The sequence below is a fragment of the Bos indicus x Bos taurus genome, chromosome 3, assembly GCF_003369695.1.
Source record: "Bos indicus x Bos taurus breed Angus x Brahman F1 hybrid chromosome 3, Bos_hybrid_MaternalHap_v2.0, whole genome shotgun sequence".
In the NCBI taxonomy this organism is placed as follows: domain Eukaryota; kingdom Metazoa; phylum Chordata; class Mammalia; order Artiodactyla; family Bovidae; genus Bos; species Bos indicus x Bos taurus.
In genome coordinates, this window is record NC_040078.1 from 120107876 (window position 1) to 120135577 (window position 27702).

General features: G+C 55.1%; 3 protein-coding genes and 1 long non-coding RNA gene across 16 annotated transcripts in view; 2 read left to right on the forward strand and 2 right to left on the reverse strand.

The window, feature by feature from the left end:
* Positions 1–18290, forward strand: part of SNED1 (sushi, nidogen and EGF like domains 1) — a 75409-nt gene extending 57119 nt beyond the window's left edge. For 3 of the 9 annotated variants that reach the window (XM_027538165.1, XM_027538163.1, XM_027538161.1), the window contains 9 exons: positions 348–629; positions 1661–1805; positions 1876–1958; positions 2663–2818; positions 6473–6589; positions 7112–7202; positions 11909–11989; positions 12862–12899; positions 14792–18290. In XM_027538165.1, the coding sequence (XP_027393966.1) occupies positions 348–629; positions 1661–1805; positions 1876–1958; positions 2663–2818; positions 6473–6589; positions 7112–7202; positions 11909–11989; positions 12862–12898 (992 nt within the window). In that variant the 3' untranslated portion in view covers position 12899; positions 14792–18290. Of the gene's footprint in view, positions 1–347; positions 630–1660; positions 1806–1875; positions 1959–2662; positions 2823–4551; positions 5700–6472; positions 6590–7111; positions 7203–11908; positions 11990–12861; positions 12900–14791 lie in introns of those variants that run through there. The other 6 variants (XM_027538162.1, XM_027538164.1, XR_003510472.1 and 3 more) reach the window with 6 other exon arrangements.
* MTERF4 (mitochondrial transcription termination factor 4) lies at positions 18159–23840 on the reverse strand. The gene is made up of 4 exons (XM_027538175.1): positions 23762–23840; positions 22136–22619; positions 19690–19874; positions 18159–19030 (listed from the first exon to the last, which is right to left on the reverse strand). Exons 1-4 carry the CDS (start codon positions 23780–23782, stop codon positions 18707–18709), a joined length of 1014 nt encoding a protein of 337 aa, XP_027393976.1. The 5' UTR covers positions 23783–23840; the 3' UTR covers positions 18159–18706.
* A 197-nt stretch (positions 23841–24037) lies between these two features.
* On the forward strand, positions 24038–26910 carry LOC113890267. Its single transcript, XR_003510476.1, has 2 exons — positions 24038–25321; positions 25612–26910. It is a non-coding gene; the product is annotated as an uncharacterized LOC113890267 (long non-coding RNA).
* PASK (PAS domain containing serine/threonine kinase) overlaps positions 26834–27702 on the reverse strand; it is a 34988-nt gene continuing 34119 nt past the window's right edge. For 3 of the 5 annotated variants that reach the window (XM_027538169.1, XM_027538170.1, XM_027538167.1), the window contains exon 18: positions 26835–27395. In XM_027538169.1, the coding sequence (XP_027393970.1) occupies positions 27202–27395 (194 nt within the window). In that variant the 3' untranslated portion in view covers positions 26835–27201. Of the gene's footprint in view, positions 27396–27702 lie in introns of all 5 variants that reach the window. The other 2 variants (XM_027538171.1, XM_027538168.1) reach the window with 1 other exon arrangement.

Below are 27702 nucleotides of genomic sequence, written 5' to 3' on the forward strand. Positions count from 1 at the left end.
GGGTGTGGGGTCCCTGGCCCACCCTCTGCCCATCTAGCCCACTTCCCTACCTACATCCCAGGAGAAGGTATGCATGGCCAAGCTCAGGGGATGGAAAATGCCATGCGGGAGGGCAACCTGATGGACTGAGCTTGGAGGGGGGAGCCTCACGGGGTGGCTACTGTTGCCGGCCCTGAGCAGCTGCCAACTTCCCTCCACCCGTCCTCATGGACACAGTGAGGTCTGTGACAATGCGGTCTGGCTTCCAGCAAGGCTTCAGCACTCTGAGTCAGATCTTTAGAGTGTGTCCTGGGCAGAAGACCCCACCAGCTCCCTTCACTCCCCTCCCCTGCTCCATGCTCATGCAGGGCCTCTGCCGCCAGCCAACCTGACCGCCGCCCGAGTCACGGCCACCTCTGCCCACGTGGTCTGGGATGCCCCTGCTCCGGGCGCCTCTCTGGAGGCCTACGTCATCAACGTGACCACCAGCCAGAGCACGAAGAGCCGCTACGTCCCCAACGGGAGGCTGGTGTCCTACACGGTGCGGGACCTGGCGCCCGGGCGGCGGTACCAGCTCTCAGTGACAGCTGTGCAGAGCACCGGGGGCGGCCAGCTGCACAGCGAGCCCGCCCACCTGTACATCATCACCTGTGAGTGTGCCCCGCCTAGGAGCCTCCCCCAGCCCAGCCGCGCTGCTCCAGGCACGGACAGGCAGCCCGGGAACAGGGCTGTGCTGGCACAGTGCTGGCGTGCGAGCGCGGGGGGCGGTCCTGCTGAGCTGACCCAGCTGGGTCAGCGAGCTGGCATAAGCGTCTTGTGCCTCCCCTCATGCTGCCCACCCCAGTGGGCCCCAGACGGTGAGCAGTAAATACAGGCCTCGCCTGAAAACAGTTGCCCAGAGGAGGCAGTGGCAAGACCCACGAGGCTGGCAGCATGGAGGCGGGCCCAGGTAGCGGCCTGGCGGCCAGGCCTGACCCACGAGCAACTGCTGGACAGCACCCCAGGGAAGAGGGCAAGACAGCCGGGGCGGGGGCTGGGACAGGCAGGGAGGGAGTGCACGTGGACAGATGGAGGCGGGAGCAGCCGGGGAGAAGCCCAGGGCCACAGTGAGGACGCGGGTCTGCTCTCGGGCCTGCCTGCCCACGGGGGTCTGCACAACCCCCTTACCTGTTCCAGATCACAAAACAGTCTGTCTGGACAGTGAGGTGCTGCAGGGAGGTGGGCAGCAGGCTGGGCTCCCTCGTCTCCCGACCCACCAGCCTGCCCTCGGGGCATGAAGCACACTTGCCCTGAGACACTGAGACCAGCTCAGCCCCAGACCCACCTGCCAGGCGGACAGGGGAGGGGGGCCCTCTGTGAGCTGGTAGGGAAGGGCATGCAGGTGAGAAGGGCACCAGCCCGGGGTTGGGGCGGGCGGCACCCACCCACAGAGGAGCTGCCCCTCTCCCGGGTGTGCGGGCTGTGGGCCTCAGCCCAGGTGAGTCTGGCGGGTTGCCAGGGCCTTGCCTCACCTGCAGGTGGAGAGCCTGGGTCAGGGCGAGGGCTGGAACCAGCGCCTGGACAAAACCCAGGCAGCAACCACAGCTCCTCCGTGGGCAGACGGGGGGTACCCCCCTTCAGCCAGGCACAGAGGAGCCCCAGACCAGCCCACACGGCCACCCCCTCTTCTGCCCGCCCGCAGCCCTGAGGGACAGCACCAACGGACGATGGCATCGTGATGGCCTCCCCCAGAGGGCACTGAGAACCCGCCCGGCCCCCGCACGCCTGCCCGAGCTGCGCCTGCTCAACGACCCCGGTGCCCCCGCGATGCCGACCCAGGTCCCCAGGTGCCTGCCTCAGCTGCTGCCCCCAAGACCCCGGCCCAGAGCCCCTGTTGACCCGTGCTGACTCTCGCAGGTTCTCAGAGCTCGTGGACGGCAGAGGACGAGTGAGGGCCAGGTTCAGCAGCTCACCCAGCAAGCGGGTCACTGTGAGATCACGTGAGTGGCCAGGCTGACCCGGGTGACCTCCTGTCCCCAGCTGGACAATGGACGAGGCCCCTAAAACCTGGGCTTTGAGACCACCCCCAGTGCCCAAAGTGTCCCCAGCAGGGACCCAAAGGGGTCAGAAGCCCAGGACTGCAGGGCCTGCGTGAAGGGACAGGCTGCCCGCAGGCACCAGAGGTGGCAAGAAACCTGTTAGGAGCGCGTCCGTGTGAGGACACCCCCACCGAGTGCTGCTGTGGGAGCGCAGGGCCCTTCGACTGGTGCATCAGCCTCACAGGCTCTAGAAGGGCTGAGCGCGTGGCCTGACTCGGGGCAGAGAAGATGGGGAGGAGGTGCTGTGGCCCCTAGGGAGGGGGAGGCGCAGGGAGAGGGGAGCAGGACGTGACTGAGGGGGAGACGGCGCCTCAGCCAGGGGCTCAGCGTGAGGCAGCACGCTCAGCTCTCTCGGGCCACGAGTAACCTTCACCCAGCATGCGTGCTGAGGACAGGCAGAACGGGCTGCGCTCTGCCCGGAGAAAAGCTGATGCTACCCGAGGCGGTGCCAAGACCCACTTGGACCCCGCCACACCAGGCCCTGCGGACGTCCCCATGCCCTGAGGGAGAGAAGCCCCTTTCCGGAAGGAAGGCGGCCCCAGGACGGGCCTGGCCGCCAGGCAGCGGCTTCGTGGTCAGCACTGTGGCGTCCTGATTTCTCCTAGAGCCCACAGCTCTGGTGCAGCTGGAGAACACGGACGCGGTCCCCACGCCGGCCAGCCTGGCCCTCCAGCTACCCGAACGTGGCGGTGACAAGGACGTGGAGAGCAAGTCAGCAGGAGCAGAGTACAGGGCTGACCACCCTCAGGGGCCTGAGGACGGTAGGTGAGGAGGGGGCTGCCCACAGCGAGGAAATGGCCGAGCACCCCACCTGCCAGGGGGCCCAACACGACACGCAGGGGGACGGGGCCGGGCCTGGGCACTGCAGCCGCCCGGACGCTGGGTGCTCCCTGCAGAGACACCCCTCTGCCCCAGAGGTGTGTGTGGGGCAGACAGCAGGAGGCAAGAGGGTAGCCACGGGGCGGGCTCTAGCTGGAGCGCCACCAGGAGGCGGCCGCTACCTGCACTTGGCGAGCAGGGCCTGTCCCCTGGCACGCATGCTCACAGGGCACCTCCCCGCTGGGCAGCGCCAACAGGCTGCGTTCCTTCCACACACCCAGACCCCGGCTCTGCCTCTCCTCCGGCTCTTGACCATCGGGGCCGTGTCCCTCTGGGGACAGCTTAGGGGCGTGGCCCTTTCTCCTGGCCACACCACAGGCCCAGACTGGGCTCGCGCATCAGCCAGCACTCTGAGAAGGCAGAGAAGGGGCACACCCAGGCACCTGTGCCAGAGGGCACTTGCCAGTGCAGGCTCCCGGCCCCACAGTCCAGCACTCACCGGATGAGGCCTGGGTGAGGCAGAGAGGCGGTCTGTGGCTCAGATGCAGAGGGAAGACACTCGTGTGGCTGTGTGTTTTGTAAGTGAAAACATTTTGCCCAAGGGTTTCCATTGTGTCAGCCCTTTTAAATATTAGATGCTTCATTTCACAAAACTCAGACACCAGAGGGGCATGGAATGGCCTCTCCTGGGTCCCCTGGAGGAGAGACCAGGGGTGCTCCAGGCTGGCCCCGGACGCAACCGGCACCTGCGGCGTTTGCGAACGTGGAGGACGAGGCCTTAAGGGTGTGAGATGGTTGCAGTGGCAGCACAGGAGCTCTGCAGAGGCCTCCACGGGGCAGAACCAGTCCTGGCCTCTGGCTCCCTGGTGGCTCAGACAGTGAAGAATCTGCCTGCAATGCAGGAGACCTGGGTTTGATCCCTGGGATGGGAAGACCCTCTGGAGAAGGGACTGGCAACCCACTCCAGTACTCTTGCCTGGGAAATCCCATGGACAGAGGAGCCTGGTGGGCTACAGTCCACGGGGTCGCAAAGAGACAGACAGGACTGAGCGAGTCACACTTTGGCTCCGTCAGGCTCACGATCAGACGAGGCCAGCCCCTCCTCAGTGAGTCTGGTTAGTTAGCTTTTGCTAAAGTAACGGCCGTCAGCCCAGGCACCCACCTATTAGCCAGAGCCCAAGCAGTGAGCGGCCTCCTGCCGCCGTCCTCCTGGGAACCCGCGAGCCCTGCTCTGTGCTGCTGTCCGCTGCTCCACCAGAGGCCAGGTGGCAGGGAAGGGCGGGGTCTCTGCCCGCATGGTGCCTGAGCACAGCGGGCTCTCCTCGGCGGTGGCGTCTCGCACGCCTCCGGCGCATGCGCCCTCTCCGCCCAGCGCCTGGCCCCCAGGAGCTCACTCCAAGGGCTCCGGGGCCGCCTGCTGCTGTCAGCAGTGCGGCTCTCTGCCCTGCCCACAGCTCCTGCTTTGGGATGTGGAGGCGCCCAGGTGAAGAGAGCCTGAGCTGTCTTCTGAGTGGGCCACCAGGCTGGCCTCCTTCCAGCAGTGGGCAGTGTGCAGGGTTGGCCGGGTTTCGGGATCCTGCCAGCAGGACAGCTGTGAGCGCACGCTGGGCCCTGGTGGGTCTCTCCAGGGCCGGCGCGGTCAGTGGCTCACCGTGGCCCCTCCTCTGTCCCACAGCCTGTCTGCCCTGGGCCTCTCTGTAGAAGGCTTGCTGTCCCGTGGGGCCATCTGGGCACTGCCTGTCAGGGCCTGGGCTGTTCCTGGCGCTCTCAGCTTGCCAAGGTCCATGTGGAACTTTACACGGAACTTTCCAAGCTCCCCAGGCCCTCTGGGCCTGAAACACACACTCGACAGTTTCCCTGGGTGCAGGACTCGGGGCTCAGTCCCTCTCGGTTCTTCGTCCATCAGTCCACAGTTGTCTGCCCTGCCACTGCGATCAGCTGTGTTCTCGCTTCCTTCTAGACTGACCTGCCCCTTCTCTCTGGAAGCTGTCAGACTTCATTTTCTCAAGGAAAGGATGCCCAAGGGCACAGCTAACGCCCCTGTTTGGCATCTGCTCACCAAGCAGATCTCCGGGTCAGGGCCCCTCCTGGAGGAGTCCCAAGATGGCAACCTGCCGTTCTGGGAACGTGGAGTGAATGTGGGGGCTGGCTGGTGTTCCTGTTTCCCTCTTCTCACCCAGGACAGCTTCTGGACTATGCGGGTCACATCCCCCGGGAGCCACCTCCGTCCCACACACAGGTGGCCTGCAGGCAGGACCTGAGCCTCCCGACCCCGTGATTTGTCCCCCGTACGGGAGCCCACTGCCCCACCGCAGGGCACAGCCGCATCCTCGTCCCCAGCCTGTTCAAAACAGGCTTCAGTTTATTTACTGTAGTGTGTGTGAGATGATGAACTCGGGATTCAGTAGACCGAGGCCACAGAAGGCGGGGCCCTGGTGAAAGCCCCTCTGCTGCACACAACCCCAGGTCCAGGGTCCCAGGCACGGCACAAGCGTCGGCCAGCCTGAGAAGAAAGCACGTGGTAAAGGCGGCACCTGGACTCGACGCACGGCACGACCGCTGGAACTCTAGAGCAGCGCTGCGCTTCCACGGGAACCCTCAGTCTGTGTGTCCTAGATGCTTGCTGACGCGTTTACAGGTGGAATGGTTTCTGCAAACTGCTTTGAAATTAATGCTTCAACTAAAGAAAGCAGATGGAAAGCCAGAAACAGGGGAAGCCAGCCGGGCAGATGCTCCTAACTGAAACCGAGTGGTGGCTTGCGGGGTTCTTCATGCCCTAAACTGTTAAGCTTTGCCTTTTTCACAATAAAAGGCATCTTCAAGCCCTCAGCTCCCTTTAGCAAACCAGGAAACACAAAAGAACGTGGAAAGCTGGAGGGCAGAAAGGGGCGAAGGAAAGTGAAGTAGACCCGAGGAGGAAGGGGAGCAGCCGACAGAACCCAGGAGGCCACGGCGGGGTGGAGTGGGGGGCGGTGGAGTCTGCCCAGGCGGCACCTCACAGGGAGGCTGCCAGGGGGACGGCGGGGGAGCGGCTGGATCAGACGGTGGACGCTGACGGGGCAAGGCCAGCTCTGCCCCTCCCTGGCAGCGCCACTGACTGGCCTGCTTGCAGCTCCCGCCGTGCCGTGCCATGCCGTCAGGAGGCAGGCAGTGGCCGCGGCACAGAGGCTGCCTGGTCAGGGCTTGGGGACAGGCACTGGAAAACGAGGAGGGATCTCGAGGGTTGGCCTCTGCATTCCAAGCAGAAGAGCCCCATGCACAGGGCAAACTCAGCGGAAACGTGGGGCGCGGGGCACAGACCAGCAGGGGGAGAAGGCTCTCTGGAACCGAGCAGAGCCCAGCCATGACAGGAGCCGTGGGCCCAGGCTCCTCCGCCGTGCGACGGCTCGGCACTGAGGCCAGAGGAACCGCTCCACCCTGCCTCTTCCGCTCCCCGGGCTTAGGGGCTCAGGGTGGGCACACAGGCCACACTCTCCCCTCGGCGCTCTGACCACCCCTTGGGCCCACTGCTGTTGGGGACAGCAGGAGGCAGCAACGGTGATGCTTCCTGGCCCTCCTGTGGGGCCTGAAGCTAACAGCTCATGACCCATTTGCAGACGCCCCTGGGAACTGCTCAGAAAACCCCTGTCAGAACGGAGGCACCTGCGTGCCCGGTGAGGATGCCCACAGCTGTGACTGCAGCCCAGGGTTCAAAGGCAGACACTGTGAGCTCGGTGAGTTTGGAACCACTCCCCCTTGCCTGTTGGGGCCACCAGGGCCCGGCCTTAAGATGCCTGTCACAGTAGGCTCGGACAGGGGCCCGGTCACGGCACCCAGACCTCCAAGTGCACGGGCAGGGAGGCTGGCAGGCAAGTGAGCCTCCAGGCTGCCCACTGCCCAGATAACAGGGGGCTCTGGGGACAGTTACTCCGCAGGGACAGGAGGTGGTGGGGGGGAAGAGGGCCCTGCCGCCCTCAGACTTCCGGGACCAGGACGAGAGGCAGATGGACAGAAGTTCCCACACCAGACACACAGCCCTTAGGCCTATCAGGCCAAGACTCTGGTGAGCCCAGAGGGAAAGCAGCCTGCAGGCTCCCAGGACCCCAACCCAGAGCAGCACCCACAGTTGCTAAGCAGCCGGGACAGGGACCCAGCCCAGGAAGCCACGGGGCAGAAGCCAGGACCACAGTGGCTGCAGGACGAGGGGACGCGGCTGTGAGCTCCTGGCGAGCAGCGGCCCTCCTCCTCTGTGCCAGCAGCCTGCACGAAGGTGCCCCAGCCCTGCACGCGGCTGTTCTCAGAGACCAAGTCCATGCCGGTCTGGGAAGGAGGCGTCTGTCGCCATGTGTAAGTCCCTGCTCCCCGCCTTCGCCGCGCCTGCAGCGTGCTCCTGGCCCTGAAGTGCTTCTGCCCAGTCCTCACAGCACCCTGAGGTCTAACACGTTTGACACTGACCCCTTGCTGGTCATACCATTTGTGAACACTTCCCCCTATTCCACAGGCTGTCCTTTGGTTTTGTCGATCGTTCCTTTGCTGTGCAAAAGCTTTTAAGTTTGACTAGGGCCCATTTGTTTGTGTTTGCTTTTCTTTCGTCTTGGGAGACTGACCTAAGAAAATATTGTTTCGATTTATGTCAAAGGTTCTTTTGCCTGTGTTCTAAGGGTTTCAGCGTCAGGCCCTACATTCAAGGCTTCCAGCCTATTGGTTTTTGTACGTGGTGTGAGGGGCTGTGATTTACATGGAGCCGTCCAGCTTCACCAACGCTGCTGGCTGAAGAGCCCATCTGCCACTGTGTGCCCCTGCTCCCTTCTCACATTAACGGGCCACAGGCGGTGGTGTGTTCCGTCACCAGGTCACGCCGACTCTGACCCTGTGGACTGCGGCACGCCTGGCTTCCCTGTCCTCCACCATCCCCCCCAGTCTGCTCACACTCACATCCGTTGAGTCGGTGATGCCATCCAACCATCTCATCCCGTCTTCCCCTTCTCCTCCCACCTTCAATCTTTCCCAGCATCAGGGTCTTTTCCAATGAGTCAGCTCTTCACATCAAGTGACCAAAGTATCACAGTTTCAGCTTCAGCATCAGTCTTTACAATGAATATTCAGGACTGATCTCCTTCAGAATGGACTGGTTGGATCTCCTTGCAGTCCAAGGGACTCTCAAGAGTCTTCTCCAACACCACAGTTCAAAAGCATCAATTCTTCTGCACTCAGCTTTCTTTATGGTCCAATTCTCACATCCATACATGACCACTGGAAAAACCATAGCCTTGACTAGACGGGCCTTTGCTGTCAGTGATGTCTCTGCTTTTTAATACTCTGTGTCTAGGTTTGTGATAGCTTTTCTTCCAAGGAGCGAGCGTTTTTGAAATTTCATGGCTGCGATCACCATCCACAATGATTTTGGAGCCCAAGAAAATAAAGTATCTCACCGTTTCCACTTTTTCCCCATCTATTTGCCGTGAAGTGATGGAACCAGATGCTTGAATGTTGAATTTTAAAGCCAGCTTTTTCACTCTCCTCTTCTGCCCTCATCAAGAGGCTCTTTAGTTCCTCTTCTGTTCCTGCCATTAGGGTGGTGTCATCTGCGTATCTGAGGTTGTTGATATTTCTCCTGGCAATCTTGACTCCAGCCTGTGAGTCATCCAGCTCGGCATTTTGCATGATGTACTTTGCACAGAAGTTAAACAAACCGGGTGACCACATACAGCCTTGACGCACTCCTTTCCCAATCTGGAAACAGTCCATTGTTCCATGTCCGGTTCTAACTGTTGCTTCTTAACCTGCATACAGGTTTCTTGGGAGGTAGGTAAGGTGGATCTGGTATTCCCATCTCGAAGAATTTTCCAGTTTGTTGTGATCCACAGTCAAAGGCTTTAGCATAATCAATGAAGCAGATGTTTTTCTGGAACTCTCTTGCTTTTTCTATGATCCAGCAGATGCCGGCAATTTGATCTCTGGTTCCTCTGCCTTTTCTAAACCCAGCTTGTACATCTGGAAGTTCTTGGTTCACATACTGCTGAAGCCTGGCTTGAAGGACTTGAGCATTACCTTGCTAGCACGTGAAATGAGCACAGCTGTACAGCAGTTTGAGCATTCTTTGGCACTGCCTTTGAGATTAACATGAAAACTAACCTTTTCCAGTCCTGTGGCCATTGCTGAATTTTCCAAAATTTGCTGGCATATTGATTACAGCACTTTCACACCATCTTTTAGGATTTTAAACAGCTCAGCTGAACTCTGTCACCTCCACTAGCTTTGTTCGTAGTGATGCTTCCTAAGGCTCACCTGACTTTGCATTCCAGGATGTCTGGCTCTAGATGAGTGATCACACCATCATGGTTATCTGGGTCATGAAAATCTTTTTTGTACAGTTCTTCTGTGCCTTCTTGTCACCTTTTCTTAATCTCTTCTGCTTCTGTTAGGTCCATACCGTTTCTGTCCTTTATTGTGCCCATCTTTGCATGAAATATCTCCTTAGTATGCCTAATTTTCTTGAAGAGATAGATCGGTAGTCATTCCCATTCTACTGTTTTCCTCTATTGCTTTGCATTGTTCACTTAAGGCGTTCTCTCTCCTTGCTGTTCTCTGGAACTCTGCATTCGGTTGGGTGTATCTTCCCCTTTCTTCTTTGCTTTGTACTTCTCTTATCAGCTATTTGTAAGGCCTCCTCAGACAACCATTTTGCCTTCTTGCATTTCTTTTTCTTGGGGATGGTTTTGGTCGCAGCCTGCTGTACAGTGTTACAAACCTCTGTCCATAGTTCTTCCGGCACTCTATCTGTCAGATCTAACCCCTTGAATCTATTTGCATTTCCACTGTATGATAAGGGATTTGATTTAGGTCATACCTGAATGGCCTAGTTGTTCTTCCTACTTTCTACGTCTGAAGTTCTCAATAAGTATGTGTATGGGCTTATTTCTAGGTTCTCTATTCTGTTCAACTGATCTGTATGTCTGTTTTTGTGCCAATACTACACTGATTTGATCACTGTAGCTTTATAGTATAGGCTGAAGCTTGGGTTATACTTCCAGCTTTGTCCATTATTCTTGGGATTGCTTGGCAATTCGTGTTTTGTGGTTCTATATAAAGTTCAGGATTATTTGTTCTAGTACTATGGAGAATTTCATAGATGTTTTGAAAAAGATTGCATTAAATTTGTAGATTGTTTGGGGGAGTATGGCCATTTTAACAATATTAATTCTGCCAATCCAAGAGCACAGGATATGTGTCCAATTCTCTGAGTCATCTTTAGCTTCCTCTATCAATGTTTTAGTTTTCAGCATATAGGTATTTCATCTCCCTGGCTAAGTTTATTCCTGGGTTGTTGTTGTTTTATGTGATTTTAAGCAGGTTTTTTTTTAACTTTCTGATATTATTAGTGTAAAGAAACACAACAGACTTCTGTATATTAATCTTATATTCTGCTGCCTTGCTGAGTTCATTTAATAGCTTTTGTGTGGAGACTTTACAGTTCCCTACAGAGTGTGATCTCATCTACAGACAGGGCCAATTCCCCCTGTCTTCCAATCTGAACACCTGTTTCATTTTCCCGTCTGAGTGCTGTGCGCAGCATTTCCAACACTGCACTGAATAGAAGCGCTCAGAGCAGACCTTCTTTGGCTCCTTTATTGTTTGATTTTTGCAAGGCAAGTCAGACAGACCCTTTGAGGCCTGTTTTAGGGTGGCTTTAGCACAGCTTTATTCCGGGGTTCATCCTGCCTCACTTTTAAAGCAAGGCCTTTCTGGGGTTTCTGCTGCCCTGAAACAGCCTACCGTTAATCCGGACCTCCCCACTCTGGGTCTGGGACTGTCCAGCTCCTCCGTGTTCCCCCCTGCTCACCTCTGTCCACCCTGTGCACGCACAGCTTCATCTCCACGGGGAGCCCTCTCCAGAAGTCTGGAGCTCTTCCTCTGCACAGCTGCCTCCTTGCTGGCCTCTGACTCACAAATTCCTGCCACCTCTGCTTCCCCAATTCCAATCTCTTGTTTCACCAACTCAGTGCAACCACTGCGTGGACCCCCCTGAACCCACCACAGCCCACACAGTGCCTACTGGCAGAGTGCCGCCCAGCCACCGCGCTCGTGTGCCCCCTGCTCCTCAGGCCGGTCCTGCAGTGTTCTCTAACGTCCGAGAAGACTCACTTCCTGTATCTCGCCCAGTTCTCCAGTTGTTCACGTGCGGTTAATTCCAGGTCCTGCCACGGCCAGATGACTGGAAATGGAAGTCTTAGCTAAGGCTTCAGATCCTAAGGCTCTCCTAGACTGAGCTCATGAGCTGGGGTTTTACCCACTGAACTCCCTGGATCTCTTTCAAACAGCTCCAGCATTCCAAAAGCGTTAATGTCTCATTTGTTGTTCTCTATAAACTTGTGACAGAGGCAGGATAAAGAATTCCCGTTTTGTACGAAACTGAGGCTTAAGTTCCAGAGGCATCTCAGAGTACACTAGTTAGTAAGGCAGGGCTGGGGTAAAGACTCCTGTCCTACATGTCGCCCACATCTAACGCCTGCATCTCCAAGGTTTCTCCATCAACTTCCCAGAAGAGGACAGACAGTCTTACTGTTTCAAAGCTTTAGGGCCAAGTAGCCTGTCTCACAGAGAAGGAAATGGCAACCCACTCCAGTATTCCTGCCTGGGAAATCCCATGGACAGATGAGCCTGGAGGGTTACAGCCCATGGGGTCGCAAAGACTAGGACACAGCTTAGCAACCAAACAGCAACAACAACGTCTATCTCAAGCAAGACATGCCTTTGAAACAGCAGGCTTTATCTCTTACATGACTTTGTCAACACTCATCAGGATGTATACTTCAAATGGGCATATCTTACGAAAATTATACCTGGATAAAGTTGTTTTAAAATTACATAATTTTTATGTTGACATTTTAACACATCTATAGGACAAAGTTTTATTAGGAATAAACAGCCTTCCTTAGCAACAGCCTTCCTCAGAAGCCTGCACAGTTACTGTGGGTTGGTGTGGCCTAGGTGAAGGAGCTGGGCAACACTCCGCTCAGCCCCTGGCTTCACAGAGCTCTCTGGTGACACAGGTATAAGAGAGTCTACAAAGTGCACCCGGACACCTGCTTCAAGGAGAGCTGTGAGAGCACCCGCGCCAGAGCTCCAGACAGGTGCGTCCCGGGGGGCGCCGAGCTGTGCCCACGGTGGTCGCTGAGAAACGGGGCCAGGGTGGCCCTGCTGACTGGGGCTAGGGGATGCCACAGGCCATGGCTAGGCCCGGCTGCCAAGATGTACAGCCCGGCTATGTGTATAGCAGCACAGAGATGGGCGCCATGGGCATGGGGCGTGCTGGTGGGTCACAGGGCGTGCTGGTGGGTCACAGGGCGGGTGCCATGGGAGCTTACATGGTGGGTGGGGGTTGGGAAGATCACAGGGCGGCACTAGAGGAAGTCACGGGGTGGGTGCTGAGGCATCACTCTGGTTATGGAAGTTCACACAGTATCTGGCACTACTATTAAGAAGTGTAACTGACAATCCCAATTATATAAATACAGTAAATCTCTATCTACTTTTTATTTACTCTCACCCAAGTCTTTCCCCAAAGGGGTCAAGGTAGCCACAGAATTATTATACAACGCGCTGCCTGAGTACAGACAGCAGAGTCCAAACCTCAGTCACATTCTCCACAGACCAACCAGGTGCCACAGGCCCTGGGTCTCGCGTTACTGAGTCCAGGCGAAGCCCCGTTGCTGCCTGACCCGAGCGCATCACCTGCCTCCCCAGACCCTGTCCCCCACACCCCCATTCACTCAGGCCCAGCAGGTGCCTGCCTGCCTTCACTCCACGACACCCACGCCAAGCCCGGTGGGTGCCGAGAGTAAGACGCTAACCTGTGTCCTCGTCTCACTGACCGCACTCCCAAACTGCAAAGCGTGTGAGCTAAAGACCAGACAGTCTCAGGACCGAGAGCTGGGGCTAAGGCAGCTGCCAGGTCAGAGGGACTCGTTCTTTTTCATAACCCACATTTCTCCAATTATTTCAGGAAACAAAGTAACAGTCCTACACTGAAGAAATCCTAAGGTACGTTCCCTGGGCCCACAGAGCTGCTGCCAAGTCTGAGGAGTGTCCCCAGCACTGGGTCCTCGGGCGGGCTGCCATCTCCCTGTGCAGCTCTGTGTCAAAGACTCTCGGACCATAAGCTTTCAGAGCTTCCTAAGGGGGTTAAGATGAGTGAGGAAAATAATCCTTAAGGCCTCCCAACAGACATAAATTTAGCCCAAATACACTGAACCCCACTCTGTCTCGAACAGCAGACACACACCTTCCCCAGTCACCAGCAATAGCAATGGAGGGCTGGCTGAGCTCTCAGAGGCTGAAGCCCACCTGCCTCAGGGAGGCGGGACTGCCAGGCCCGCAGGGAGGACACAGAGGCGCAGCCTGGAGCCAGAGGTGGAGGGGCTCCAGAAGCGCCCAGCCCTGCAGAGGCGGCCACTGGGGGGGCACTGACCTCACATTGGGGGCTCTTGCACTGGGAGCCCAATGCTTGTGCACAGGACCCTAAGCATTCAGAGAGCCTGAAACAAAAGGGATCTTCTAACACTATTCTTACTTATGCCAGCATTTCCAAACCTCTTTTGGCAATTCAGCCCCCTGTGACTCGCACCTCCCCACGTGGCAACTCTGAGCAGGTCTTCTCAACAGTCTAGAAGATGCTGGGCTAACCCAGAGACCCACCTAGCGCTTGACACAGCTTCTTGTCAGCATGATGGCCCTGGGAATAAAGGAGGCATTCTGGCTGGGCCAGGGCAGCTCGGCACTCGAGAAGCCTGTCTTCCCGGTGGTGCAGGAGAGGCGGGAGGCAGCTGGGGCAGAGCAGCTGCACACACAGCCGCCTGTTACTCAGAGGCCTCTGTAAACACCAGGAGCAGCAGAGCCCTGCAGGCCCAGGCTGACACTAAAGCAGATCTTGGAAGGAGGAGGCTGGGCCCGCGGCGGGGGGGCAGCCACACGTGAGCGGGAACACGTGACCTCAGGCAGGTGGCCCACTCCCCCCACCGCCACGTACTCAGAAGATGCACTCCCAGGCTTGCACGAAGTTCACCACCCACAGATACAACTTGAGTGTGAAATGTTTATACTGCAATAAGTCACCTGAAAGATAATATATTTTATTAGAACTCATCCAATAAATCCATTTCTATAAAAACAAATCAGAAATCCTCAACTATTAACTTATCAAATACTAGCTTTTAGAATACCTATTCTGAATACCTATTCTTAGGTGCTTCCCTATAGCTCAGACGGTAAAGAATCTGCTTGCAGTGCAAGTGACCTCGGTTTGATCCCTGGGTCAGGAAGATCCCAGGGCAAAAGGAATGACAATCCACTCCAGTCTTCTTGGCTGGAGAACTCCATGGACAGAGGAGCCTGGCGGGCTACAGTTCATGGGGTCACAAAGACTCGGACACGACTGAGCAACTAACACTATACTGCACTACCACTGCTGTTCTTAAAACCACGGAAAACACACAAATAAGCAGGAAACATTTACTTCTCTGGGGTAGCCTGGTGGGCTACAGTCCAGGGGGTCGCAGAGTGGGACACGACTTAGAGACTCAACAGCATAACAACAATTCACACACAACTGTTCATCCAAGACCAAAGTGCAAGAACTCATTTCAACAGAGAGACCAGGGACAGCCCATCTTCAGAGGGGATCACGGCATCGCCACATGAAGGGAGCAGCCTGTAGGCCTCGGGGCTGAGCTGTCCCGGACACCAGGGCGCAGCTGGTCCTCCACAAGCCTGCCCCACCCCCCACCCCCCACGGCAGAGGGGACGAAGCCCACAGCTCGAGGCAGGGAGGGGCGAGCCCTTTAGGTCCTCTGGGGGCAACAGCCCAGAGCCACTGTGTGAAGAGGAATGCGCACAAGAGCCCTCCTCCTCACAACCGGTCTGTTTTCTCTTCTAAGGACTCAGGATGTTCCTGCTGCGTTCCATCAACCTCACGTGTTTCTAAAGCCCAAGAAGATGAGGTCTAAAATCAGACTGAAAACGGCGTCCTGGCTGGAGTCAGTGGCCTGAGCAGCTTCCCTCCTCTGGCCTCTGAAGACAGTCGGCCAGGCCAGGCAGGCATCAGCCACAGGCAGGGAGACCTCCAGGACAGACCCTCACCAGATAGAGCCCAGGCTGCTCTAAGCAGGCAATGCACACACGTCTGCCCCAGGGGAGCAAGGCTGCCCATCAGGAATGCTTCTGCAACCTTCAGAAACCAGCTTTCGGATTCCAACATCAGAAAAGGATTCTCCCCTTAGGAACCAACCACCAAACTGAGGAGGAACTGCTACCTACAGCTTCCAAAGCAAAGACCACGGGGCTGGGAGAAGGTGCAGAGGTGAGGCACTGGAAGCCCTTCGGCTGGCTCTCCTCCGCCAGCAGTCCATGCTGACCGTTTGCAAGTAGTGACCCGCCATATGGACCAGCTGATTTTGAAAGAGAAAATGATAGCCAACACTAAGGTGGAGCTTAAACACTTTTCATATACAACTTTTTCCATTAAAGTCAGAAGTATTTTGGGTCTGTGAACCAGACGGTCACTGCGGCAATGACTCAGCCCTGCAGCTGCAGCACAAACGCAGCCACAGACGTGTGACTGATGAGGGATGGCTGGGTTCCAATAAAACTTTATTTACAAAAACAGGCAGAGCCAAGTCGGCCCACGGGCCATGCTGAGCTCAGCCCTGGTCTTTGAGGCCATAGGCTTCAGCCTATCCCCAGGATGACAAGTCCCACCAAGGCACCAAAGACCTCAAGGGTTTCAGGGAAACCTCAATGTTTCAAGCCCACTTGGAAAGCCAAAGCAGCATGTCCACCAGGCACAGCAGGGCTCCTCCCACAAGCCAGGCGATGTGGAGAGGCGCGGCTGGGGAGGCTAGACTAGATGCTGGGAAAGGGCTCCCTGAGGCCACAACTCATGCAATGCTGTTGGGGGCCACCGGGTAGTATGCACCACCTTCCACACCCTCCTCCTTCACACGCCGACCACCGCATCATCCTGCCAGCCCGCTCTCCAGCACGCTTCCCCGCTGCAGATGAGGTGAGGACCAAAGCTGCGAAGCCCACCTCACACCGTGCTGAGCGTTTAACAGCCAACCCAGGCTGGAGCTCCAGCCCCGGGCACCTCCCAGTGATTCAGCTCCAAGTCAGCACTACAGCCCAGAAAGGCCTCCTTCCTTTCAACTTTTATAAAAAAACTTTTACAGAGTTATATTTTAGGCTTTTTACTTATATTAAAGTTCTGTGTGCATATGTCTGTGTATTATGCATTCTGTCATTTCCAGCAAGGACGTCTTTACTGTACTCCCGAAGGTACCCCGTCTCCAAGGATCACCTGGAGAAGACGGCAGAGAGCAGTCCCGGGGCCCCGGCGCCGGGAGAACCAAGGAAAGCGCATACGTACACACACGCTGCTGACCTGCGCTGCGCCGGGCCCTGCCGCTGCGCCATGGAAGCTGCGGTGCCAGGCGCCAATGGCGCGATCACTGGGGAGTGCGTGGAACGCGCCACTGCCGCGGTAACAACCTTAAGCCCTCAGCCACAAGGCCAATGGAGCGTGCTCCTGTTTTGACCTTAGAAGCCTCTGTTCCTACAAGAAACAGTCTACTGAATCCAGAGCGTGGTGCTGTGTTCTTATGATTAACCCCTTTTGATGTCTTATAAATTATATATCTAGTAGAAGACTTCCTGATGCTAAAGGAATTATAATTTATCCTTGAAACATTACAAATGAGCCACTGCTTTTGCCCACATGGCTCCTTCGTCAAACTGTAAAGTCATCCTTGGAAATCCTCAGAGTCCACCCAAAGGAATGAGTAAAACGGAATCAGAAAACTGTCAGGGGCATACACAGTTCTGTGTGGACATAAAAGGAGCAATCATGGGCTGCCAAGGCAGTCTTGTGCTAATCAAAATTTGGATCAACTGACCACACAATCGAGCTTAAATTTAAGATTCTGCTAGCCCCAAATGGGGAGCACAAGAGCAACACCCCAGGTTCCAGGGACAGCGCCAGCCACCGAAAGGCCACACAACACAAGAGCACAGGAAACCTCGTTCCCGTGGTCAGAGAAGGCAGTGAAGGTGAAACCTCCCTTTCCCCTGCACTAGGGCTGGCACGGCGCCAACGGGGAAAGCTACGCAGCACCTCGCTGCCCCCACCAGCACCCCAGTAGACAAGGGTCCACCCGGTGTCAGCCAACCTCCGCAACTCTGCTGGGTCGGAACTGCTGCCACCGATGCTGGACTCCCGCGTGGAGGCTCACGCGCCACTGGCCTTGGCGGAAAGCATCTCTGCAGTCGTGCTCCAGCGCGAGCCTGGAGGCACAAGCGTCTGCTCCAGGTGCCAGTCCCCAGAGTAAAACAAGGCTCCCATCTCCCAACGACACCCCAGCACAGGGCGGAAAGGAACTATCGTAAAAAATCTTTTACATAAGAGAAACAACACAAGCAGCCATTTAGAATCTTAAGCTCTCACTAACCAACACAGGCGCGTTTGCTAGAGGCGGCCTCGGCGCAGCGTCTGAGCCTCGGCGCCACTGCCTCTGGGCTGGCTCAGCCTGCTGCGGGCCTGTCCTGAGGCCGCACACACACCCTCTGGTCCTAACGACACAACTGACCCCAGATGGTGCCGGGCACTCCCAGGAGTCAGGATCACCCCAGTGAGGACTGCCACCCGACAGGACCTACCGTCTCTGCAGGAAAAATGAAGCCAAGTGCCACGAGTCTCAGGTTTTGGGCACATCGCCAAAAATGTCTTTTGCAGCATCAATCCTGTGCCAGCCGGCCCATCGCCGGGGAAGAGCCCCCAGAACATGTAGTGACCCCCATTCCCCCCTTGCTGAGCTTGTGTCCCCAGGACTGGGCCTCTACCTCAGAGATGAGCCCTGGTGCATACACCCAAGCCCATTCCCCAACCCCAGCTCTTCAAAGTTGCTCCTCAGAACCTGTGGCCTCCCCAAGGGGCCACCTCTGGTGCCATGGAGCTCCCTGCAATGATACCAAGCCCAGACCCTGGCCCTGGCTCCAGACCCCAACACCCCATGACCCTGGCAGGCATGCATTCTCCTCTGGCCTCAGAAGCCCCATCTGGACCATGTTCTGGCATGCTCCAGGTCAGCACTCCATAGCTGCCAGAGACATCAGGACTGGATGTGGCCCCTGGACCGAGCTGGCACAAAAGCAGGTTCCCCCACGGGTCAGAGATGGGCCTGTTGTTCAGAAATGCAAAAAGCATCCCTTCACAGCGCTGGCATCAAGAAACTGTGCAGGACAAACCACACGTCACCAGTCAGCTTTCTTTTACTCTGCTGTATACTGAACGCAATTACAAAGAAGTATTTTTTATTTAAAAACATGAGTATTTTTGTGGAAAATCTGCTACTTGTTGTCATTAAAATAAACTGTTGTGATGTACTAAGGCTTCACTGTCTTCTCCTAATTCTTTGTCACTAGAAGGATGTAAAATGACTCCTGAACTAGAAGAAACATCCCCACTGTGTCACAGAATTATCACCAACACAGATGACGGAGAAACAGCAACACCAGACGCTGCTGCACTGAGCCCCCGACTTCAGGAGCTCCCAGCCTGTGGGTCAGGATGGAGCAGGGCCCTCCACACGAAACCCAACCGATCGAGCCAAGGCATCTGCTGCTTAGTGTGGCCTGTCTACCTCTCAGGTGATTTCCAAACATTCTTTCATCAAAAGGTCAGTTTAAGAATAAAAAACAACCTGAGAAGAATGAAGTGAAGTTTCCAAAAGCTTTGAGGAAATTAAAATAACCTTTCCTCTCTCTGGGCTCCCTTCACTGCAGTCCATGCGTCACAGCTCCTACTCCTCCTCCTCATCCAGACTCTCGTCATCAGCCATGCAGCCCTCAGACTCCTCTTCCTCCCGGGCCAAGAGTTTCTTAAAAACCTCAAACTCCTCAGCAGAAGAAACTGCTGTTCTGGCCAGAAACTCAGCTTCTGAAACTCGGAGGATGTCCTTCAGTAAAGGGTTGGGGACCTGTGTCTGCCCCTTCTTGTCAGGGGTCTGGTACCGGCCCAGCCGCTCCAGGAACACGTGTCTCTGTTTGGTCTTGGTCATGGAGTACTGCAGCAGGTCCGTCTTCACAATGTCCACGTGTTTAATCCCCATCCTGAAATAGGCATACTGGAGACACAGACGTGGTTAGGAAGGCAGCTGCAAAAAGCCTGGTAGGTTCCTAAAGCACAGCCAACTGCAGCTGTCCAAAAGCACGCGGAGAAACCTGACTAGTCAACAGCGGTAGAGCACTGTGACCCCCAGCATCTGCACGATGGCGACAGCTTTCAAAGCATTTTCAAATTTATATCGAGAAAGATGCAGCAAAAAATAAAGGGCAGGAAGGAGAAATCAAGATCTATTTTCCTTCATGGGGTAAGAAAAACTGGGACCATGAAAAAAATAGGTAAATAATTCAGAAAACATCTAGGATCTGACCTAAGCCATCAAAGTTGTTACCAGAAACTTTGGAACAACCTTCATACTTACGTTTCTAAGATCAACATGCACAACAGATTTGAAAGAAAGGTTCTAGCTAATTTTAAATTAGGTATTTCAAGCAGAGGTCTCATATGAACTCTAAGAAGGGGCCTGAGTATTCCGTTATCAATGGCAGGAAAGTTGCGGAAGATCTTTTACCCGTGGCGAAGAAGACTCCACACTGAATTCTGGCTGGCGCTGGGCCAAGAGGGTTTAATCTTGACCTTGTCTGCTTGCCCAGGTGAGTCAGCTGACCCTGACTGCACTGGAAACCTGCTGCTACCCAGCACGCCACCAGCCATTCTTACCTGAAATTTGTACTCCAGCTCACCAGGGTCCTCCCGAAGAACATACGGGCACCTGTGCAAAATCTCGGTGACTTGCTTCACGGTGAAAAGGCACTTCTCCTTAAGGACCCCAACAATGACTTCAATGTCCCGCTGACGCATGGTGAAAATTTCAGGGCAACAGTAAAGCACCCTCTTTAATTTCCCTGAAGATCATTAAAAAGGGCAAATACATCATTTTAGGATATTCCAGAAACCCAAGGGGCCAACCACACCTAAATCAAGCCTGAATTTAAAAAACAAACAAGGATCCTCTCCTCCACAGAAGGAGTGCCAACTTCAGATACGTCTTCCCAGGAGCACTGTGGAAGCAGAAGGGGCCAGAATGGCTCAACTCCCCAGTGACGCCCCTCGCTCCTCACTGCCCAGCCCCAGCTGACAGGCGCCTGCTTCATATGCTAGGGCCCCTCGTGCCCTCCTCGCCTAGAAGAGACTTTCACAAGGATGTGCTGGGAAAGCCAGACAGGAGGCTGAGGCAGCAGTCTCTAGCACACTGGGGCTCTGGACTCCTGTTTCCTCCTGCAATAAAACAGTCCTTGAAACATTCACAACCAACATCTTAGGACCTAGGAGCTAGAACGCAATGAAAAGTGGTTCCACAATAACAGCGTAATAGTAACAGTGAGAATCCTGACGCACAAGCACAGAGACTGATCTCCGGGTTCGCAGGGGCCGCAGGTCTCATCCACACTAAGGCACTTCTGAGGGACGGGGGCTCTGTCAGTAACTGTATTAAGAAAACCGGCGGAAACTGGGACCATCCCAGGCAAACTGGGGCCTGTGGCCTTCCTATAGATAACCAAGTAAGACTCAGAGCCCAGACACTGGTAAACCTCCCTAACAGGTGAGTCAATGTCTTGATGAAACACACTCAGGAATGAATTTCAGGAGTTCAGTGTTTACCTTTGCAGCGGAAGCTCACGCTGAGCTTCTAATCTATAACGAAGGCACGTAAGGCGTCAGGGTTTCCCAGGTGGTGCCAGTGGTAAAGCACCCTCCTGCCAATGCAGGAGACAAGAGAGATGTGGGTTCAATCCCTGGGTTGGGAAGATCCCCTGGAGAAGAAAATGGCAACCCACTCCAGTATTCTTGCTTGGAAAATCCCATGGACAGAGGAGCCTGGTGGGCTACAGTCCCTGAGGTCACAAAAAGTCGGACCTGACTGAAGCAACTGAGCTCAAGGATGGTGTTAAATTGAGCCTTTCAGATTACACCGCAACAGGTAATCTGTTAGGAGAAACACACACCATTACCTTCTGCTCATCTTCTAGAAAAGAGAAGGAGGCCTGTAGAGATCCTCTGAAATCTGGACTCCCAACCTTTTCTCCCCTTTCCCCATCCCCAACAATACTTCACCAACAACAGACAAGAATGAACAAACAGTAGAATTCCTCTGATGAACGTGGGTAGGGGTCCTTGGAGATCCTCATGAGCCCCTACCCTCCTCCTCTAGAAAAGCCCACAGAGAGACCCAATGGGACTTCCCTGCTGGTGCAATGGATTAAAAACCTGCCTGCCAGTGCAGGGGACACAAGTTCAAATTTGGGAAGACTGCACATGCCTCAAAGCAACCAAGCCCGTGCGCCACAACCCCCGAGGCTGCGCGCTGCAGTGACGGCAGCCTGCGCACCTGGGGCAGAGCTCGTGCCCTGAAACGAGAGAAGCCATGGCAACGAGAAGCCTGCATGCTGCAACCACAGAGCCGTCCACGCAGCAACGAAAACCCAGCACAGTCAAAAATAAAATTAATTCCTTAATTTAAAAGAGAGAGAGATCCAGTGAACTTCTAGGATTTGGGGGGAGTGAATCCTGTGTGGGGGGGGGGCGGAGACGGTGGCTGGGAAATGGCCACTCCACCTGTGTCCCAGGAATCTGGGAAGATTTCACATTTCCCATTAAATGGAGACACCTGACTGGAACCCAAGCCTTTGCGGGGAACTCTAAGTGTCAGTAATGCCTGACACGGCTCCAGACCCCTCTCCTCCTCCGCAGGTGCGGCCCCGGGATGGAGGAGTCTAAGTCTCTGGCTTCACACAGACACACACAGCACTGAGCCCGCCCCGGGTCAATTGAAGCGTCCAAGGGCACACGCACACCCACGAGCCACGCACACCCACGAGCCAACGCCACCGCTGACGTGTGCGGGGCCCACACCACGCGCCCACCACTGTTCCCGACGCCAGAGCACCCACAGGGAACACACCAGACAAGAGTGGTCACTCAGCTCCCCCTCCCACCTGCAAGGCCCTCTGCAGAGGTCACTCTGCCTCCTCAGCTCTAAGCCAAATCACACATTCCTCTCAAGGACTTTTCCCCTGCAGAAACCTCCTCAATCCACCTCCCCAGGCTATTTGGTCTCCAGCTCTGACTCCTCAGCACTACATATAAAATCCCCACCACCTCATACCTTCTCCGAGGCCCAGCTTTCGCAGGTAACTGGAGCGCTTCTTCATTTGCATCACAGGCAGTTTCAATAACTGAGGACTTTTCTTCAAGGCCACACACACAGGCTCTGGATTCAAACCCAGAAGTATTAATTCTGAAATGATGTCCAGCATCTGTTGAGGGTGGGTACCTGGCTGTATGCTGAGCAGTTCATTAACATGGACATCACTAAAACCCATGTCCCGGAGGGAACGGACAAAATTCTCTTGCAACACAGGAGTCCTCTGCTTCTCAAGGAGGCACTGAATCAGCCCTGTTCTGTGCTCTGGTTTCTGTGCACATTTTGGGGGTTCAACAAAGGACGACTCCTCAAGGCCCCCTCCACTGGAGACTGTCATTAGCTTACACAACAAAAAAGCAGCCGTCCTTTTCTGTCCTGCAGGCTGAGGAGTCTGCCTAGCGAGGAGGGCCCAGGTAAGGGGCGTCAGGCGGTGCCAATCAAAGACCTGTAAGACACAAAGGGAATGCATTCCTCATCACACCAATGCAACAGACACCACAGGATTTCTGAGTCAGGGTCTTTAGCTCATTGGTCTCACGCAAACATAAGTTTTTATAAGCAATCTGCAAACTCATAACTGAACTTTAAAAGCCTAGAGAGAAAGAAGTTCATGTACAGAGAACAGAGTTTGCAGAAGGATAGGTTTGCTTTTGCTGCTCTAACTGAGGGGACCGGGACAAGGAGGGATTGGGAGAACAATTTCAAGGCCACTGGGTAAAGTATGCCTTCGGGTGTGGGGGGTCCTCTACCTGTTCAGTGCCTTGAGGGGGGTGGCTACAAATTTAGCTGAGAGATTAACAAGAAGAAAAAAGTGTATTTATATGCGTATGTTGATTCAGGAAAGAGGTAGCTCCCTAAATGACTACAGCTGGGGGCAAATGGGGGAGGAAGGTTTCTAGGGGAAGAGCAAACGGGAGGGCTCTTCGGAAAACAAGTGGGAGCCCAGAAAGTCTGTGACAATGTTTATGTTGATACAAGGGGTCGTCCCTCTTTTTTTTCCCTTCAAGACGGTAAACTCCCCTGGAGAAAGGCTCAATGGCGCCCTCACTCCCGGAAAGCTCTGCTTTTAGTGAGATAAGGGCCGCTCCAAGCAAGCTTCTTTCAGTCTCTGCTGAATCTCAAACGTCTTTAGTTTAAAATCATTTCTGTGCCAACTGTGGGGTCCGAGTTGGTACCCACACCTGAAAATTCCGTATCTCATACCAGTCTCCAGATTCACCTAACTGCATTCATTCCACAAACGGAACGCCGTTAGCCTGCCAGCCAACTTCAACATTCCCGCTGACCTCAGAACTCTTAGGGGTCAGGCCGGCGCGCCACCAACGGGGCCCAATCCCCGGGTCCTCAACGCCCCTCGAGACGCGTCCCTGAGCCTCCCCAGCGCCCTCAGCCAAGCCCGCCCGCTCGGAGCGCCCGCCGCCCCTTGTCGCCCTGTTTGTGGTCCAGCCGCGGCTTCGGCCCAGCGCCGGCGGCAGGCGGGGTGGGGACAACGGGCTAAAGTCGCGCCAACGCGGCGGGAAGCGCCGGAGGCCGGGGTGCCGCACACCTCCGCGACCCGCAGGAGACCGGAACGCGGCGGCACCTCACCTGCCGACCCAGCGCCGCCATAGCGCGGAAGCGGCGCTCCCAGGACCCGTCGCTTCCGCCCTCCCGCGTCCGTCGCTTCCGCCCTCCCCCTCGCAAGCGCAAGCGCGAGCGAGGCAGTTCCGCCCGGCCCTTCTCCACCTGCGTCCGGCCGCCTGCACCGTGGGCTCTCGGACCGCGGCTTCCCTGCTTCGTGCCCACTCTGCCCGGATTTCCGCTTTCCGGAGCTCCCGGCTGGCAGAACAAATGAACAGCCCCTTCCCCACACGCTCGCTTTCCGTAAGAGAAAACTGTAACCTCGGCTCACACCGGCCGCCCCCCTGGTCCCGCAGTAACCTCCCCGGAGAAAGTAGCTTAAGGCAGAGACTGGGCGGTCTGAGTAAGATGGAATCGTCCCAGGTGACGTTATTTAAGATTCGATGTGGAATCTGTATCCAGTAAGAATTTTAGTGTAGAGTTGAAATGAGAATGGAGTGATCACCAGGTTCCAAATGGGGTCTGGGGGCCGCGGAGGACCGGGTCTAAGCCCCGCTCCGCACTTCTGAGAAGTTAGAACTGGGCCAGACCCAGGGACGCCCCCGCCTACCCAGAGCAGCACCTGCCAGGAACAGCCTTACGGTCTCAGGAGTTCCCCTTACAGCTACGCAACCGTCTCAGACTGCAGCCCGTCCTTTGTAGACAAGCGCCCTGCCTTCTTGCCAGCTCCAATTATAATTCTTGATAAAAACACACATATTCTAGATGTGTTTAAACTGTCCAAAGGAACTCCACAAATCTACGGTTTTTCTTTTAAAAAGTTCCTCCCAACTTAGAGGTATGGTTTCCTTCTGGGATGAAATTGTTGCAGCCTAATTTGCATTTATTCTTAAATTTTGGATATAGACCTGTAATCGTTCAGGTATAGAAACTGGGCATCTTTCAAAAGGGGATAGTGGTGAAGAAGAACAAAAGAGTGTACTTTCTCAGCTGCCTAAATTCCATCAGTTTTAAGTCCAAACCTTAATTTGTAAGCATTTCTTGTTTTATCTACTTGTTTCTGAACTGAGGAAAAGGACTTGATTTTTGCATGGATACAGTTTATAGAGTACCTGCTCTAGGCCAGGCGCCAGACGGGGTGCTAAAAATATATCTTTTCACAAAAGGATTATGTCAAAGAAGAGGAAGGTTGTAAACCGTGTGGAACTCAAGAAATGGTTCTGTTTCTATTGATTTGCTTTTTTACCCTGATTTTCTCCTTGAAATATGCAGCTGTCAGTACTGCAAAGCTAATCACGTTAATGCTTTTACACCCAAAGTCTAAGAACATCCTTGTGTGCCTCCCTGGAAGGAGTCACAGAACCTAAATAGGCGTCTAGGTCTAGAAAGAGTAGTGGCTGGCGTGCAGGAATCACTCCAGAAAGTTGGCAGCAACGTCAGTGCTCTGAGAAAGCCTTGCTCTTTGGAATCTTGACTGTAATGTGGGGAGGAAAATTTTTCAGCATCTGCCTCAAAACTTTAATGCCTGGATTCTTTCTGCAGAGAATACTCTCAAAGCGTTCAGACTTTCCTCTGCCAACAAATCAGGTGAGTTTTAATTATTTTTCTTATACAGAAGTAACAGTTCTTGGAGACCTAGAACTTTGCATTTTCAGCCCATTGCACACCTGTCTGAAAAAAGCATTCTGTAACTTCTTCTGTATTATAAGCATCATAGAAACTACAAAGGAAAATATTTGGGTTTTTTTTTAACCTTTGAAGAGTTCTTAGAACATCATAAGACTTGTTTCATTCTGAACAGTAAATGTCACTAACTTACTACAGACTTTAAAAAATACACTTCTAAAAGTCCTGCCTTTACTATCTCTGCTGGACAGAGGAAGAGTCCTCGTCATTCTCTTGAGACGTCAGAGAGACTCAGGCAGCACTTCCTAAAGGAAAGGGATGGTGAAATCCTATATACCGCAAGTGGAGAATAAAATGAACTGTCATCAAGATAGCTGCATACTTCCTACACGAATACTGGAAACTGGGCGCAGGATCGCACCTGAGGCAGGCTGACCCTGAGCATCTTCTCGGTCCTCTGGGTAGGAGCCTCGGCCCGGCAGAGTGAGGACACATGGGAAAGGGGTGCTGGGGCCTTGGGTTTGGTTTTGTTTTCTTCCTGCTATTTGAGCAGGGGGTAAAATGAAAGGTTTCCTTCTGACCCCAACCACTCCCTCTCTCCAAAACAGATACAAAATAGAGGCTGAATTTCAGATTAGGGTGGATTGGAGCCTAGAGGGGAGGAGTTATCTGAGTATGTGAGAGCTGCACTGGGTCCTGATCAGGACGGGGAGAGGGGCATTCAGGGCCAGACACCCCCACATAGTCGGGGGGCTCCCTGGGCCACATGCCCCCACGTAGTCACGGGGGGCTCCCTGGGCCAGATGCCTCCACATAGTCACAGGGGGCTCCCTGGGGCCAGACACCCCCACATAGTCACAAGGGCTCCCTGGGCCAGACGCCCCCACATAGTCACAGGGGGCTCCCTGAGGCCGGACGCCCCCACATAGTCACAGGGGCTCCCTGGGCCAGATGCCCCCACATAGTCACAGGGGGCTCCCTGGGCCAGATGCCCCCACATAGTCACAGGGTGAGGGAGACACCCCCCACACAGTCATGGGTCGGGGATCCCTGGGGCCAGACACCCCCACATAGTCACAGGGGCTCCCTGGGGCCAGACACCCCCACATAGTCATGGGGGCTCCCTGGGCCAGATGCCCCCACATAGTCACGAGTGGGCGGTCCCCGGGGCTGGATACCTCTGCATAGTCATGGGGTGCTGAGGTGCTGGGAGGGGTTGGGGTGGACAGCAGAGCAGAGACAGATGATGGGCCAGCCCTGCTGAGCTCTGCACAAGGGCAATGGCTGACACACCATGCCTCCAGTCTCCTTAGACTGGCGAAGCTGCACAGACCTGCTGGGCACAAAGAGGGACCCCCAAGCTGACCAAGGCGGAACCACTGTGGCACACGGAGACGCACAGATAGAAAAATAAGGAAATGAAGTGCTTCCCGTACCAGCACTGCAGAAGAATTCATGTGGTCCAAGTCAGGGTAATTGTTGACTAATAAAACTGCTTTAATTTGGAAAACGTTCAAGGAAATAAAGCAACAGTTTGGTCATTTGGCAAACAGTTCTCCACACTCCACGTATCAGACAAGCGTACACCAAGTCAGAGGAAACCGGAATCAGGCGCGTGTACGAAAGCACAAAGAGAACCGAGAGCCTCTCATGCGCCTTTTGGAAATTCGCAGATGAAAAGCCCTTCAGTAGCACAAAACTCAAACGCTAGAGTGTTTTCTCAAGGCCATGAAAAAAATGAATTCCACGTCTATTTTGTAAACCTAAAATAGCACAGCATCACTGGCTTTTGTTCTAACAGATGGGTTTTAGAAAGTGAGCTAGGCCTAATTCTTGAGCGCTTACTCCCGAACGGAAGGCGCCTGAGAAAGCCGTGCCTCCCTAAGCGAGTCTGCAGCGCGGCAGGGAGCTGGGCCAGCCGGCGCTCTGGATCCCACCCTGCTGCACGAGGGCCGGTGGGGCTCCGGGGCCCGAGCCGTGGCACTGGGGCTCCTGCCGTCCAGCTCCAGACCAACGGTGGACAGAGCTCTGCTCCCTGAAGGGGGAGAGAGGTAGGCCGCGTCACCTGCCTGCAACAGCATTCTGAAACCCTTGGCTTCCCTCTGGAGGCATTCTGAAGAGCAGAAGGCACCAGAGGAACCCTGCAGAGCCCACCCAGCATCATTCGAGACTTGCCGGACCCCGCCGCTGTGCCGGAGCTGCACATCCAGACACAGCCCCCGCGCAGCGGGCCCCGGACGCACAGGGCCGCCGCTGCCCACTGCGGGCCCCGGCTCCCTCGCCCTCCGCTCTCCTCCTCGCTTCGGCCTGCTCTGGCCATCAGCACTTCACAAACCCTCTCC

Coding starts and splice junctions, on each gene's coding strand:
- MTERF4 (XM_027538175.1), bottom strand. CDS start 23,782: ATGGCGGCGCTGGGTCGGCAG. Junction 19,875..22,135: donor AAAGCTGGGCCTCGGAGAAG/GTATGAGGTGGT, acceptor AATGATCTTCAG/GGAAATTAAAGAGGGTGCTT. Junction 19,031..19,689: donor AGCTGGAGTACAAATTTCAG/GTAAGAATGGCT, acceptor CTGTGTCTCCAG/TATGCCTATTTCAGGATGGG.